Raw genomic sequence first — 16,241 nt, forward strand, 5'->3', positions numbered from 1 at the left:
GTATTGTTCAATCCTTTTTATTTCAATATTATTGTCAATTTATCAAGCTATTTGAAGTAATTTGTTGTTGGTTATATTTTAGCAACCATTTCCTTTGCTAGAGTACCAGGATCTGTTTTGACACGGATGTAACATGTTAAAATATAGATTTTTGGTGTTATGCCCAACATAAACGTCCTTAGGGGCTGGTTTAGCACACTGGGCTAAATTGCTGGCTTTTAAAGCAGACCAAGGCAAGCTATTGCTTCACAGCAGCAGAGACCCTGGTTCGATTCCCAACTTGGGTCACTGTCAGTGCGGAGAGTCAGCACGTTCTCCCTGTGTCTGCGTGGGTTTCCTCCGGGCGCTCCAGTTTCCTCCCACAAGTCCCAAAAGACTGCTTGTTAGGTTAATTGGGCATTTTGAATTCTCCCTCAGTGTACCCGAACTAGCGCCAGAGTATGGCGACTATGGGATTTTCACAGTACCTTCAGTGCAGTGTTAATTTAAGCCTACTTGTGACACTAATAAAGATTCTTATTCTAAATCCCCAGCACTTCTTGCATAGGGTGGGGGGAGGGGGGGGGGGAGGGGGGGGGGGAGGGGGGGGGGGAAGAGTGGTGGTAGCGGGGAGAGCAGTTTGATGTCTGAATCTTACTCCAGTCATATTGGGGCAACTGTAAATAAAAAATTGGCTTCTGATGGTGGAGGTGGTGGGTGGGGGCAGTCAGGGACATGCAGCAATCCAGAATCACAAGAGGAGTGGTGGGTTGGGATGTATAATTAGAGAGGGTCAGTCAGATAATGTGGAATGAAACTGTGGAGGCAATCCAAAAATAGAATGAAAACCTTGCCAAGTCAACACGGGGGAATAGAGAGTCAATAGAGGTTAAGGTGATCGTATAGCAGATTGCAAGATCTATGATTTGACCTTCTGTGGTTTGGATTGAAATTTATTCAGGGTGGATGAGGGGATGTAGGCAAATGGAAGTATGTAACAAAAGTGTAAATTAATGGCTCCTTTGAGGTATACAAATTTCATGTAATGTTTATACAAAAGTTTGGATGTCATATTTCAATGTAATGGAAAATGAAATCATTTTCAGGTTAAAATGTTGACAGAAGCAAGGTGCTGTCATTCCATTTAGGACTAATGGAACCGGTACTTAACATTCTTCTACCCTTTCAAACCTTTGAAAGATCTTAACCAGTAAAAGTAGCCATGGGATTCCTGCAGATCTACTTCCACAGGAAAGTGGTCACTTACTTCCAGGGCCTGTGAAGTTAGAAAAAGAGGAGACTGTCAGTTTTGATTTAACCATGGTGGAGAAACACATACAGTGTTTAATCTCAAGTAACGTTCCAGAGTAGTGTTTTATCCCGTACCAGCCTCCCCGGACAGGCGCCGGAATGTGGCGACTAGGGGCTTTCGCAGTAACTTCATTGAAGCCTACTCGTGACAATAAGCGATTTTCATTTCATTTCATTTCCTCTGTCACCAGCCCAATGAGCTTGCTTAAAAGTTTATGATATAGGGTGGCATGGTGGTTTAGCATGTTGTGGCATCAACAAATGATAGGGTAGAGTAATACAAAATGGATTCTTCCCACAGTCTTCCTCTCGATGATTTTCTGATTTGAACCATATTCGTGGTATGGGGATGTTGAGGATAAGCTAGGCACTTTCTCACAGGGAGGAGAAAAAGTAATGCTTTGTGAAAGTCTTCATTTCCCACTGGGGTACACTTCTGCAGTTGGCAGTAATTCTCCAGTACCTCACACAAAAAACTTGACAGTGAATATCAGTGGGCTGTCTGGCGATGATGGACACGCCAGCCAAGCCTAATCTGTCTTCATTCAATGTCCATATATGTGCAATTCCAGTGGTTATCATAGTAGCTGTGATGAATCACTAAATCAATGTGTCCTCTCTGATATTTGGGAAAGAGAAATATATCTTTCTTATAAAAGAGTAAATATAACTGAATATATTTGTGAGAAAGTAATATCTACTATGTATATGTTTGCTGATCTAGTAAGGAGCAAAATTGGAAATGCCAGTTATTTGCACACTCAATGTGGAATTACCTTGGTAGAAAATTAATTCACAAATCTCTCAGTTTCTAAATCTCTCAGTTTCTATTATGACATACTTATTATTTAAATCACAATGTTGTGTTTTATTTTGTCCTCTTTATACAGTGACCAAAATCTTAAACAGTAGCAGAAAATATTTAATTTCCAATTGTGACAATTCCCTTGCTGAAGCCATATCACTCGTTACACATTGAACTTGTTTCTTGCCTTAATCATTAAAATGCTATGGTTCTCATTGTCAAGCCTTGTCATAGAAACATAGATGCAGGAGTAGGCCATTTGTCCCTTCGAGCCTGCACCACAATTCAATATGATCATGGCTGATCATGCAAATTTAGTATCCCACTCCCACTTTCTCTCCATACCCCTTGATCCCTTTAGCCGCGAGCGCCATGTCCAGCTCCCTTTTGAATATGTCCAACGAACTGGCCCCAACAGTTGTCTGTGGTAGAGAATCCCACAAGTTCACAACTCTGTGAGAGAAGAAGTTCTTCCTCATCTCAGTCCTGAATGGCTTACCCCTTATTCTTAGGCCGTGACCCCTTAGTTCTGGACGTCCCCAATATCGGGAACATTCTTCCTGCATCTAGCCTGTCCAGTCCCATCAGGATTTTATATGTCCTTGTCTATAAGTCCCTGCCTCAGTCTCCCAACCTCTACCATGCATTCACTGTGATGTTGCAGCATTCCTTCCTCTCCGGCCTCCTTTGCATCCTCCTTCCTGACTCTACCTTTGCATCACACTGAAAGACCAATCAACACACAGAACACATCAGCCAATCACCAGACAGGACACGGCCACTATAAAGCCAGAGGGCACTAGTTTTCCCGCTCATTCGGGATGCAGCCTCTGAGACAGCCAGAGCCCGTAATCAGTAGCACGAACATCTACCATGTGCTAGCAGTATAGTCTGGTCAGGTTAGCCTTAGGTCTTCAGTCAACCAAACATAGTGTCGACCCACAGTGCAAGTATGTTTAACAGCTCATAGTTAAATAAAATAGAGTTGTACTTCTACAAGTGTTGGTAGCCTGTCTCTCTCACTGCTCTGGTAAACGCAGTCCTCGCAGACCCAGCATACCCAACACATCATGACCCACACTCTGGAATGCTCCTTCTAAGCCCTTCCACCTTTGCGATCTCTATCCCTTACTTCAAAACTTACTTTGATCTTTCCTCCATTCACTCACCTCCCCCTTCCCTCATCACCACTCAGTGATTTTGTTTTTACCTTGTAAGGAATTTGGATTTTTTTTATTGTATTGGGCTGTTTTATTGCGTTGGAGGTATTATAAAATTTCTAACTGTTATTGCTACTGCTATTGCAGGTTGATATCTTGCTGCATGTTGGATATTTCACGAGTAAATCTTCAGATTAATTTAAAAATATCACCTTCAGCCAGTTGGTGTGTGCTGTTTTCAAATGCTGTGTTTCCCTGGAAGTGTACAGAATTTCCATACAGACATGAAACCATAGAATTACCTGTGCTTCAGTCATGCCATAAGCCTCTTTGTAGTTGAATATATTGACTGAATTTGGAATGACTGCCTTTACTAATTTTTCTCCACGAAGTACAATCCTATTTTTTTTTAAATGGAAAGAAATGTGGTTATAAAATCTCTATAATATACATTGCTGGATAAACTTTACCAATGTAACTAGAAAATGTTTGACTGTTGAAAAACAGGAGCAGACTGGGTATTTAAAAAAGACAATCTGTCCATCAAAATCAGTCCAAATGTGTACATAAAACATCAAATTGTCAATCACACATTGACAAATATGAAAGATGTCTGATCATACATGTGTGACGCAGAGCAGATTCACTCACTTGTGCACATCCCCAATGATAAACATAAGGGTAAATAAATCGGCTTTTGCTGATTTAAAAACTTACTGTACAGGTCAGATTTATATCAATCTAGACATGAAACGCTCCGGTGTTTACGCTGGAGTCAACACTTATCCGCCGTTTCGGAGATTCCTGCCTGCTGTTTCTCTCCTCAGATCCTACCTGATCTGCTGAGTTTATTCAGCATTTTCTGTTTTTATTTCAGATTTCCATCATCCACAGTATTTCGCTTTTATTATGTAGGGTAAAATTATTTTCTCCTTCCGTTCCCTTATTTCTTTGTGCATCGATTGTTGATGTTGAATAAGTCAGCCTGTTTTTGCTTTTTCTGATGAGTTGTTCTTATTTCAGTAGGATTATTTTATTTAATGTACGAATGGCTATTTCTCATTAAAAGGATTATTATTTTTGGTGCAATTAGGTGGTTTCTCCCCACTGTTGCTGCTGTCAGAGTTTCCTCCTTCCCACTTTCTACATTATAGAGAGACTGATACGGCTGTACTTCAAAGCTCTCATTAAGAGATCATCACATTACAGAAAGGCCATACTAGAGAGTGCACAGAAGAGATTTATAAGAATGCTCCAGGAATGGATAACTACAGAATCACACAATCCTTACTGTGCAAAAGGAGGCCATTTTGCCCATCAAGTCTGTACTGGCTCGCTGAAAGTGCATTCTACCAAATCCCACTCCCCTGTCTTATCCCCATAACCTTACACGTTCTTTCTTTTCAGATAGCAATCCAACTTCCTTTTGAATATCTCAATCAAACCTGCATCTACCACCCTCTTAGTAAGTTATTTCCTGACTCCAACCATCCTCTGGGTGAAAATTTGTTTCCTCACATCACTTTTACTCCTTTTGCCCATTATTTTGAATTTGTGCCCTCTAGTTCTTGATGCTCTTTTGAGTGGTAACAGTTCCTCACTATTTACCATGGCTATACCCCTAAGCATCTTGAATAGCACTATCAAGTCTCCTATCAACCTTCTTTTCTCCAAGTAAAACAGTCCCATCCTTTCCAAATTATCCTCATAGCTACAGTTCTTTTATTCCTGGAATCATTCTTGTGACTCTCCCCTGTACTCTCTCCAATGCCTGAGGAAAGATTGGATTGGCTGTGTTGTTGTCGTTGTGACAGAAGAGGCAAGGAAAGATTTGATTGTCATGTATAACATTTTGAGGAGCCTAGATGGAGTATATCGGAAGGGCCTATTTGTCTTAGCTGAGGTGTAAATAACCTGGGATCATAGATAATTGGTAAAAGGCCTGGAGGGAATTGAAATTACTTTTTCAACCAAATATGGTGATGTTTACTGTCTGAAAGGACGGTAGAGGCAGAAAACTTCATCACATTTAAAAAATACTTGAATATGCACTTGGAGTGGTAAAACCTACAAGACTCCAGAAGGGAAAAACAGTAGAAACGGGAATATAAGAATACTGGTCTGAACTGTTTTTTCCTTGGGACTATGGACCAAAAGCTACAAAGTTGGTTTAGGCTGAATAGATATTTTTCGAGCTGCAGAGGCTGAGTGGCATCCATCAATGCCGTAACTTTCTATGATTTTATGTAACTGGACGTCAATCTTGATGCTTTCCTCGATGCAGGATGTTTGATTAGGTGTCAGTTTAATTCATTATATTTACTGCCTTGTTGAGATACCATTGTTCCTATTTTTAGGGAGTGAGGGATAAGATTATTGTTACATTTTGTTACGAAATAGAATGTTTCATGGTTCACATTGTTCTTATTAAAAATAAAAGGAACAAAGAAAAATAATAAGTTCCTATTCATTGCAGAATTTTATATTCCATTACTGTGTTTTTTATACTATAACATATGTCTCCCTCTCTCCCACGTACTTGCTAGCCAGATTACGCTTGAAACATTTTCACACAAGGTGAGAATGACCTTACTCTTTCCCAAGTTAATCTATCGTCTCACCTGTCATATGCACAATGTGTGCTCTCTCTCACTGTTGTGTCATTATTATCTTCAATGAGCCAAACAAAATTGGTATCATTTCGCAACCTGATATTTGGCCATTCCTTCTTGCGAACATAGTCGCAATCTGCATTGAAGTCGCCCATAAGTATAAAGTACTGTTGGAGACAAAAGGAAATGGTATTACAAACAGACAATCATCTCTATCTAAATGCAGACAGGACGGTCGTGTTTCACAATCTTTCCGAGTCTCACACAGCTCTTAGTACTGTCTCAATGTTGAAAGGTTTGAGAGCAATCTATGTTCTAATGTTGAAGTAAATTGTTGCTATTCCCTACCAGTGCTGGTGTTGGTAAAATGCACTAATTGTTTTCAAATATTAGTTGGTACTAGGCTACCACCTCGAATTTGTAAATAATCTGTGGTCATAGTAATTTAAAAAATTAACCTGCTTTGAACGATAGTGTTCCAGAAAAGGCACTGAATCTTTTGAGCACAATTTCTTCCTTTCTTCTATCCATGCTGTCTGATTTCACAGCTTTCATCTTTAGTCACATCTGACCGACTGTCACAATTGGGAGGATCCAGTGAGTATCATGGATACAATTGCATCATTAGCTCAGGTGAGGATCCATTCAGATGAAACATAGAAACATAGAAAAGGGAGCAGGAGTCGGCCATTCGCACTTCGAGTCTGCTCCACCATTCATTATGATCATGGCTGACCACCCAACCCAATACCCGCCTTCCCCCATACCCTTTGATCCCCTTCCCCATAAGAGCTATATCTAACGGCTTCTTCAAAACATACAATGTTTTGGCCTCAACAGCTTCCTGTGGGAGCAAATTCCACAGGCTCACCACTCTCTGGATGAAGATGTTTCTCCTGTCTCAGTCCTAAAAGGTTTATCCTGTGTTATGGGCCAGGGTTTAGAGAACCTCAAAGTGTATCATGGAGTTCACCTGACCCACAACTTTTACTAGATTGTGGTATGGGGAGCACATGGCCCACTCTACAGGTGTGGTACAGCAGAAATGGAAAAGTATTTTTCAAAGCAAAACAATGTTTAATCTATAAACTCAAGTTAACCTTTTTAAAACATACAGTAAACATCTTAGCAATCATTAATTCAAATACTACCTCCAAAGAATATAGCACTAAGTAGTCCTTTCAGCTTTCCTTTCAACATCAATAAGACTTAAAAAAACCTTTAAAACACAAAGATCAGGGGCGGAATTCTCCGACCCAACTCAGGGTCGGGGAATCGCCCGGGGCCTTCGGAAATCCCTCCCCTGCCGTGGCCGGAATTCTCCGCCACCCGGGAATCGGCGGCGGCGGGAATCGCGCCCTGCCGGTCGGCGTGCCCGCTGCGGCGAATCTCCGGCCCGCAATGGGCCGAAGTCCCGCCGCTGTCAGGCCTCTCCCGCCGATGTGGTTTAAACCACCTCTGTGCCAGCGGGAGCAGGCAGAGCGAGCGGGCCCTGGGGTCCTGGGGTGGCCTGGCATGGCCCACCGATCGGCGGGCAGGCCTGTGCCATGCGGGCACTCTTTTTCTTCCGCCTTCACCACTGCCTCCACCATGACGGAGGCGGAAGAGACCCCCTCCACCGTGCATGCGCTGGTGGCCCCGACGCCAATCGGCATGGCGCCAAAGGCCGTTGGCGCCAGTCGGTGGAGCGGGAGCCACTCCGGCGTGGGCCTAGCACGTAAAGGTGCGGAGAATTCCGCACCTTTGGGGAGGCCCGACGCCGGAGTGGTTGGCGCCACTCCGCTACGCCGGAACCCACCACCCTGCCAGGTAGGGGAGAATTTCGCCCCAGGTTTAAATTCACTATTGAGAGCAGTTATTAGTTTTAAATCACCAAAGGATCGATTTACAGTCTTTAGATTTCAGAGAGTGAGACTAATACACCTTCTGGCCATGACTGCAGCTATCTAGCTCTGAAAACGAAACTAAAACACACCCTGCAGCAAACAGCCTAAAACGAAAGTAAAAATCGAACAGACAGCCCAGCTCCACCCACACTCTGACATCACTGATAACCACCCATTTCTTAAAGGTACATTTCTTAAACACCCATTTCTTAAAGGTACTCTCACATGACACCTCCCCCAAGAAAATAAACCCATCAACTTTAAGACGGTTTCATTTTTCACCTTTTCCCTATCCTTTAAGAAATGCACACAGTAAATATACTTTTTTGTTTAAAAAAAAAACAACACACGCAAACAAGTATAATAATATAGTCCATTTTTTTCATTCTTCTTCCTCCAACTGAACCTGCTTCCGTTCATCACATTCGTGACAAAGCATCGGCTATCACGTTTTCTCGTCCTGCCACATGTACTATTTTTAAATGAAATGGCTGTAGCAATAAACTCCAGCGAAACAGCCTTGCATTGTTATTCCGGAATCGCACCGAAAACGGCAACGGATTATGATCAGTATATATAATGGTGTCAGATGGATTGCTGGTCACATAAATGTGAAAATGTTGCAAAGCCAGCACCAAACTCAAAGTCACCTTCTCAATCGTTGAATACTTTTTCTAGTGAAAATTCAATTTCTTTAAAAAATAACCAATAGGCCGCTCTAGCCCTTTGTCGTCGTCTTGTAGAAGCACTGCACCCACGCCCACATCACTCGCATTAACAGCCACTTTGAATGGTTTCGTATAATTTGGGATGGCTAACACAGGAGCAGTGGTTCAGCCGTCAAATGCCTGTTGACACTCCGCTGTCCACTGGAATTTGTTACGCTTCTTGAACAAGTCCGTCAGTGGAGTGAAAACACTGCTAAAATTCGGTACAAATCTCCGGTAAAATCCACTCATCCCAAGAAATCGCACTATTTCCCGTCGTGTCGAGGGTATCGGAAACTCCCCAATAACTTTTGTTTTCACATCCTGTGGGACCATTCGACCCTGTCCGATTGTATGGCCAAAGAAAGTGACTTGGGCTTTTCCAAATTCACTTTTGGCTCGGTTTATCACCAAACCCGCCTCCTGAAGTTGATCGTATAACTCCATCAGATGTTTTAAATGTTATCGCCATGTCTGGCTGAAAATTACCAGATCGTTGATGTAAACCGCACAATTGGGTAATCCTGAAACAACTTTGTTAGTTAACCGTTGAAATGTGGCTGGGGTGTTTTTCATGCCAAATGGCATAACTTTGAATTGGTATATACCATCTGGAGTCACAAAAGCTGAAATCTCCTTCACCCTTTCGGATAAAGGTAACTCCCAGTAACCTTAAAATAAATTTAGATTGGAAATAAAAGCTGATTGTTCCACTTTCTCAATGCAATCCTCCAAACGTGGGATAGGATAAGACTCCATTCTAGTAACTGCATTCTTTCCAGAGTGCACACTCAAGCGTTGGTTACCGTCTACTTTATGTACCATCATAATGGGTGAGCTCCATTGGCTGCAAGCCACTTCAATTATGTCAGTTTTAAGCATAATCTCAATCTTTTTGTTAACCTGTGCCAATTTTAAAGGGTTAAGTCTGTTTGGATGTTGTTTGATGGGAACAGCATTTCCCACATCTACATCATGTATAGCCATTTTAGTACTTTCCAATGTATCTCCACAAACTTGCCCATGTGATATCAATAACTCTTTCAGGTCAGTTTGTTTTTCCTCTGGAAGGTAACTCAATAATTTATCCCAATTTTTAAGAACATCCCCATTTTCCAATTTAATTTGAGGTATGTCAAATCCACAGTCAGCTGTATTTGGTTCTTCACTTTGAGTTAGAATCATTAAAACCTCCTTCTTTTTCTCTCCTTCCCTTTCAAAGTACCCTTTAAGCATATTCACATGACACACTCGGTGAATCTTCCTTCTATCTGGTGGTTTTACCACATAATTCACCTCACTTCATAGAATCATAGAATTTACAGTGCAGAAGGAGGCCATTCGGCCCATCGAGTCTGCACTGGCTCTTGGAAAGAGCACCCTACCCAAGCCCACACCTCCACCCTATCCCCATAACCCAATTACCCCACCAAACACTAAGAGCAATTTTGGACATGAAGGACAATTTAGCATGGCCAATCCACCTAACTTGCACATCTTTGGACTGTGGAAGGAAACCGGAGCACCCGGAGGAAACCCACGTACACACGGGGAGAATGTGCAGACTCCGCAAGACAGTGACCAAGCCGCTTATCGAACCTAGAACCCTGGAGCTGTGAAGCAATTGTGCTAACCACTATGCTACCGTGCTGCCCTTAATTTCCTTTCAATCTGATAAGGTCCACAAAACCATGCTTTCAAAGGCTCACCTACCACTGGTAACAACACTAAACCTTTATCTCCACTGGCAAAATTACAAACTTTTGCCTTCTTGTCCGCTACCCGTTTCATCACATTTTGTGCAACTTTTAAATGTTGTCCAGCCAATTCACCTGCTCTATTTAATCGTTCCTTAAAATTTAACACGTAATCCAATAATGTAAGTTCTGATTTCCCACTCACCAATTTTTCTGTAATCAATTTAAGTGGTTCTCTTACCTCATGACCAAAATTTAGTTCAAAAGGACTGAATTTGGTTGACTCATTTGGTGCATCCCTAATTGTAAATAGTACGAATGGAATTCCTTTATCCCAATCCTCTGGATAATCATGACAAGAAGCCCTCAACATTGTCTTTAATGTCTGATGCCACCTTTCAAACGCTCCCTGCAATTCTGAATGGTACGCAACTGATTTAAATTGTTTTATTCCTAAACTATCCATAACTTCCTTGAATAATCTTGAGGTAAAATTTGATCCTTTATCCGATTGTATTTCTGTGGGTAGTCCATATCTAGCAAAGAATTTAAGAAACTCTTCCACAATCTTTTTAGCTGGAATATTACGTACTGGAATGGCCTCTGGAAACCTAGTAGACACATCCATTATCGTCAAAAGATATTGATTCCCACTTTTTGTTTTAGGAAGCGGTCCTACGCAATCAATTAGGACCCTTGTGAAAGGTTCCTCAAATGCTGGAATGGGTATTAAGGGCGCTGCGTTTATCACTGCTTGAGGTTTCTTTATCACTTGACATGTGTGACATGATTGACAAAATTTAACTACATCTTTATGTAGTCCAGGCCAATAAAAATGTTTCTGAATTTTAGCTCGGGTTTTCCTTGATTCCAAATGACCTCCCACTGGTACCTCATGTGCAACTTGCAACACCTCCTTTCTATCCCCTACTGGCAATACTACTTGATGAATGTCTGCCCAATTTGCATCCGCCTGCATATGTAAAGGTCTCCATTTTCTCATCAAGACATTACTTTTATGGTAATGACACTCTGGTATACACTCAGATTCCTCTTCTGTGTATGCTTTCTGATACATCCGTTTTATTTCTACATCTTTTTGTTGTAACTCCGGCAATTTCCTGAACTAAAAATATCCGCCTCATCCTCCACCTGTTCTTGTTCTTTTTCAACCATCTGATCAAAAATTGTTTCTGATAATTGCACTTCAACTTCACCTTCATTCTTTGATTTCTACTCTCGTCTTAACCTGTGACTTTGCGACCTTGTTACTACACAATCCGGAAAAATCCCAGGATACTCGCCCTTCAACATTTCAGTTTTCTGATTTTGTACTGGCTTATCAACCACAGTAGGCATCACTCCCACCTGCAATCCAGCTGTATAATTACCCAGAATAAACTGTATTCATGGACAAGGTGGCTGGTTTAGCTCACGGGGCTAAATCGCTGGCGTTTTAAAGCAGACCAAGCAGGCCAGCAGCACGGTTCGATTCCCGTACCAGCCTCCCCGGACAGGCGCCGGAATGTGGCAACTAGGGGCTTTCCACAGTAACTTCATTGAAGCCTACTCGTGACAATAAGCGATTTTCATTTAATTTCATTTCAAGATAGTTTCTTTATTACTCCTACTACCACTTCACCACTCTTCACTGGACTTTCCAACCTATATAATGGAGCGCTACTCCTCTCACCTAGAATTCCACATATTACCACCTTTTCTGGCAATATTCTTCCCAAATTACATAACTCTTCATCTCTTACCATTAAAGATTGACTAGCTCCCGTATCTCTTAAAATTGTGACTTCTTTACCTGCTCCTCCTGATACACATGAGTAAACTTTACCCACACAAGTAAATTCTTTAAAGAGATCTGGCACCTTCTTATCAATCACCTCTTGATCAGGCTGTACAATCTTTTGAACCTCCTTCGCTTCACTTGGGCTTCCCTCTACCACTTTAACAAACCCCACTGTCTTATCCTGTTTTACCACATTAGCCTTCCCAGTGCTTTTCTTCAACCACCAACACTGTGACTTTACATGGCCTAGTTTATTACAGTGAAAACATTTCATGTCTCTTCCACCCTCCTGGATTTCTTTTTTAATCTGAGGTACACTCTCCTTATTATCTCCCATCAGACCACCTTTACCTTTATCACTTGAGTATTTCTCATGTCCCCAGTTTCTATCCCTCACAGGCTGAAACTGATGTTGGAAACCAAGCTTTGATTTATGAACTAATTCATAATCATCGCCATTTGTGCTGCTAATCTCGCAGTTTTAACCCTCTGTTCTTCCACATGAGTACATCAGGAATTGAATTTTTAAACACCTCCAAAAGTATACTTTCTCTGAGAGCTTCATACGTTTGGTCTACTTTCAAAGCCCTCACCCACCTATGAAAACTACTCGGTTTGATCCTTTCAAATTCCATGTATGTTTGACCAAATTCATTCCTTAAATTTCTAAACCTTTGGCTGTAGGCTTCAGGCACTAGTTCATATGCACCTAAGATGGATTTTTTCAGCTCCTCATACGTCCCAGATACCTCCCCCGGTAGTGATGCAAACACTTCACTAGCCCGACCTACCAAATTTGTTTGAATCAGTAATACCCACATATCCTGTGGCCATTTCATTTGTTTAGCTACCTTCTCAAATGAAATGAAAAAGGCTTCCACCTCCTTCTCATCAAACCTTGGCAATGCTTGGACATATTTTTAAAATCCCCACCAAGCCTTCAACTATGACGCTCTTTCTCACTATCCTCAGTACTATCCTCCAACTGTACATTTCCCCTTACATCTGTCAATTTTAACTTACTGTTATGTTTCATAGCCATTTTCTGAGTTCAAACTCTCTTTTTTCCCTTTCCTCGCTATCTCTTTCTTTTTGTTCTGCTAGGGCTATTCTTTCTTTGTTTCTTTCTTCTCTCTCCTTTTCTCATTCCCTGATCTGTATCTCCCTTTCTCTTTCTTCTTCTCGCATTGCATATTCAAGCTGCTTTAATTCTTTTTCATGTTCAAGTTGCTTCATCTACAACTGAATCTTTGCCATTTCTAATGAGTCAGACTGTATCTCAGGCGATTTTAAATGCTCAGCTACATATTTATGTAGCTCATATTTTTGCATTTTGTCAGGTCATGTTAACTGCAATGTTTTTGCCAAACCTAAAAGTCTGTTTTGAGTCTCCGTCCGTAAGGTACTGCGTGTGACCGTCTCCACCCCCCAAAACCTCAGAGCCTCTGAAAGAGCCATTGTCCACAACACACTCCCTACTTAAACTAAAATACCACACCCAAAAAGCACCCACAATATGCTCACCCCTCACTGTCTTTACGTTCACTAAGCCAATCCAATAGATAGACTTTTATGCCCCTCGAGCCCCAAATCTGTTATGGGCCAGGGTTTAGAGAACCCCAAAGTGTATCATGGAGTTCACCTAGCCCACAACTTTTACTAGATTGTGGTATGGGGAGCACACGGCCCACTCTACAGGTGTGGTGCAGCAGAAATGGAAAAGTATTTTTTAAAGCAAAACAATGCTTTTTCTATGAACCCAAGCTAAACTTTTTAAAACATACAGTGAACATCTTAGCAACCATCAATTCAAATATAACCCCCAAAGAATACAACACTAAGTAATCCTTTAAGCTTTCATTTTAACATCCATAAGACTTTTTAAAAAACCTTTAAAACACAAAGATCAGGTTTAAATTCACTATTGAGAGCAGTTATTCATTTTAAATCACCAAAGGATCGATATACAGTCCTTACATACAGAGAGAGAGAGGCTAATACACCTCCTGGCTGTGACTGCAGCTATCCAGCTCTGAAAACTAAACTAAAATACACCCTGCAACAAACAGCCTGAAACAAAAGTAAAAAGCTAACAGACAGCCCAGCTCCACCCACTCTCTGACATCACGGTAACCATCCATTTCATAAAGGTACATTTCTTAACACCCATTTCTTAAAGGAACTCTCACATGACACCTGTATCCTTAGACAATGATCTCTGCTTCTGGACACCCCCACCATCGGGAACATCCTGCATCTACCCTGTCTAGTCCTGTTAGAATTTTATAGGTTTCAATGAGATTCCCCCCTCATTCTTCTGAACTCTAGCGAATATAATAATAATCTTTATTGTCACAAGTAGGATTACATTAACACTGCAATGAAGTTACTGTGAAAAGCCCCTCGTTGCCACACTCCGTCATCTGCTCGGGTACACTGAGGGAGGATTCGGAATGTCCAAATTACCTAACAGCACGTCTTTCGGGACTTGTGGGAGGAAACCAGAGCACCCGGAGGAAACCCATGCAGACATTGGGAGAACATGCAGACTCCACACAGTCACCCAAGCCGGGAATCGAACCTGGGACCCTGGCGCTGTAAAGCAACAGTGCTGAATAATAATTCAATCCCTCCTCATGAGTTTGCATGTACACGGTTGCTCTGTTCCTTAAGAGGAAACGCACCTGAATGATGTGGGAGACCCCTAATAGGAAGTCAAATTTCAAAGACTAATTGACCAATTCACCCTTTTAAAGAAGCCTAAGTTCAGATATTTCATGGTGTAACAGCAATAACTATTCCTTATACCTCATGAGCAGCCACAAGATAAAGACAATGGGTTTTTATTAGTAAGTTGCTTGCGGCCTTTGTAAATAATGATTCAGGGATTAACACAAGCCTACATTGTTAGTTATTCGATGTTCCTATTGAAACTCAAAATGGCTACAGAAAATGTAGGTAAAATAAATCCATATTTTTTCTGAGGATCTATTTCCTCTTTTTTGATTAGCATTGGAAAGTACCATAAGCTGAGAAATTTAACATGTGGTTGGAGGCAGTTGAATTAAGTGGAAGCTGTAGCAGGAACCAAGGTCTGAGCTGAAGTTGTTACTTGGCAAATAGGCGTTCAGGGTATTAAGTATGCAGAGGCATCCTTCTGACTGAGAGCAGGAGCAGAGAGATTCCTGGAACTGTGGCCAGAGAGATTTTCTATTAAGCTAGTTCATGGCCAATCTTTTACTCAAATACCATTTTCCTGCACCATCTCTGTACCCCTAGATATTTTTAATATCTAGAAATTGATTGATCTCTGTTTTCGATTACATTTTTCCGCATTATATTCCATACCTACTGTTTCTCCTTATCTATTCTGTTAGTTACACCCTTAAAAAAATGAATATGATTTCCCTCTCATAAATCCATGTTTTTTCTGCCCAATACAACCTTACTTTCTAAGCTACCAATTATGTAGAGACTTGGCAGTATTGAAGAAACCTGCACCTCATTATCTCTGAAGAAACACTAAAGTCCCCCTTCCAGGCTGCACAGATCAGATTGAAAGAGAACTATACAAAGGCCATCTGCACTTCATAATGGAAGCTGGCCAATAGGAGTCTTATTGTCTGCTAAGACAAAGGATCCTGCAACCTTCCTATCATTTCTTAATGGTTGGGACATTTAACAATCTCGGGACCCAGATAAGGGATACGCATTCCCTTTCAGAGAAAATGTGGAGTCATGTCACAGGGACCTCTAGTGTAACCAGTAATATTCCCTTGTTGTACTGCAAAATCTTGGTCTAAAATCCTATAAGCAACCTCACAGAAGAGGATCTCAGCCCAGGTTGAATACCTGGCCCTTTCTACATTCTTTTTGCTGGTGCTTCTGTACCATTACTTATAAGACTTATTAATCTCTGCATACCTATCTCACTGTTTGAAGTGAACACCCCAGGAAAAGTGAATTATACAACATCGGTTTTCAACCCACTGAACTACACTACATGAAGGAATACTTCATTGGAATTTGTTTCTGAACTCTGAAACCCACACAAAATAATAGTTTTTTTCTCAGTACTCTCTGCATTGCCAATCATTATTTTCTCTGTCCCTCTTTTACTATACAAATGTAAATGAGTAAAGGTGACAACCCACCTCCCACATTTTGAGTGTGTGCAAATAAACTAACTCTTTGAGTTCATCCTATTTCGGGTTTGCTGTTGAGTTATTAATAGAAAATTGAATCACACCAAAACTGAGGGGTTGGGAAATACATCATTGCTC

The 16,241-nt window shown here is 41.3% G+C and overlaps 1 protein-coding gene across 1 annotated transcript in view; it reads right to left on the reverse strand.

Moving 5' to 3' along the window:
• Positions 1-594: 594 nt before the first annotated feature.
• LOC119973053 (deoxyribonuclease gamma-like) overlaps positions 595-16,241 on the reverse strand; it is a 35,827-nt gene continuing 20,180 nt past the window's right edge. Inside the window, exons 6-8 of the mRNA XM_038810499.1 lie at positions 5,877-6,034; positions 3,558-3,654; positions 595-1,255 (exon numbers count right to left, since the gene is read on the reverse strand). Of these exons, the coding sequence (XP_038666427.1) occupies positions 1,157-1,255; positions 3,558-3,654; positions 5,877-6,034 (354 nt within the window). The 3' untranslated portion in view covers positions 595-1,156. The remainder of the gene's footprint in view (positions 1,256-3,557; positions 3,655-5,876; positions 6,035-16,241) is intronic.

This window comes from Scyliorhinus canicula, chromosome 11, assembly GCF_902713615.1.
Source record: "Scyliorhinus canicula chromosome 11, sScyCan1.1, whole genome shotgun sequence".
NCBI classification, from domain to species: domain Eukaryota; kingdom Metazoa; phylum Chordata; class Chondrichthyes; order Carcharhiniformes; family Scyliorhinidae; genus Scyliorhinus; species Scyliorhinus canicula.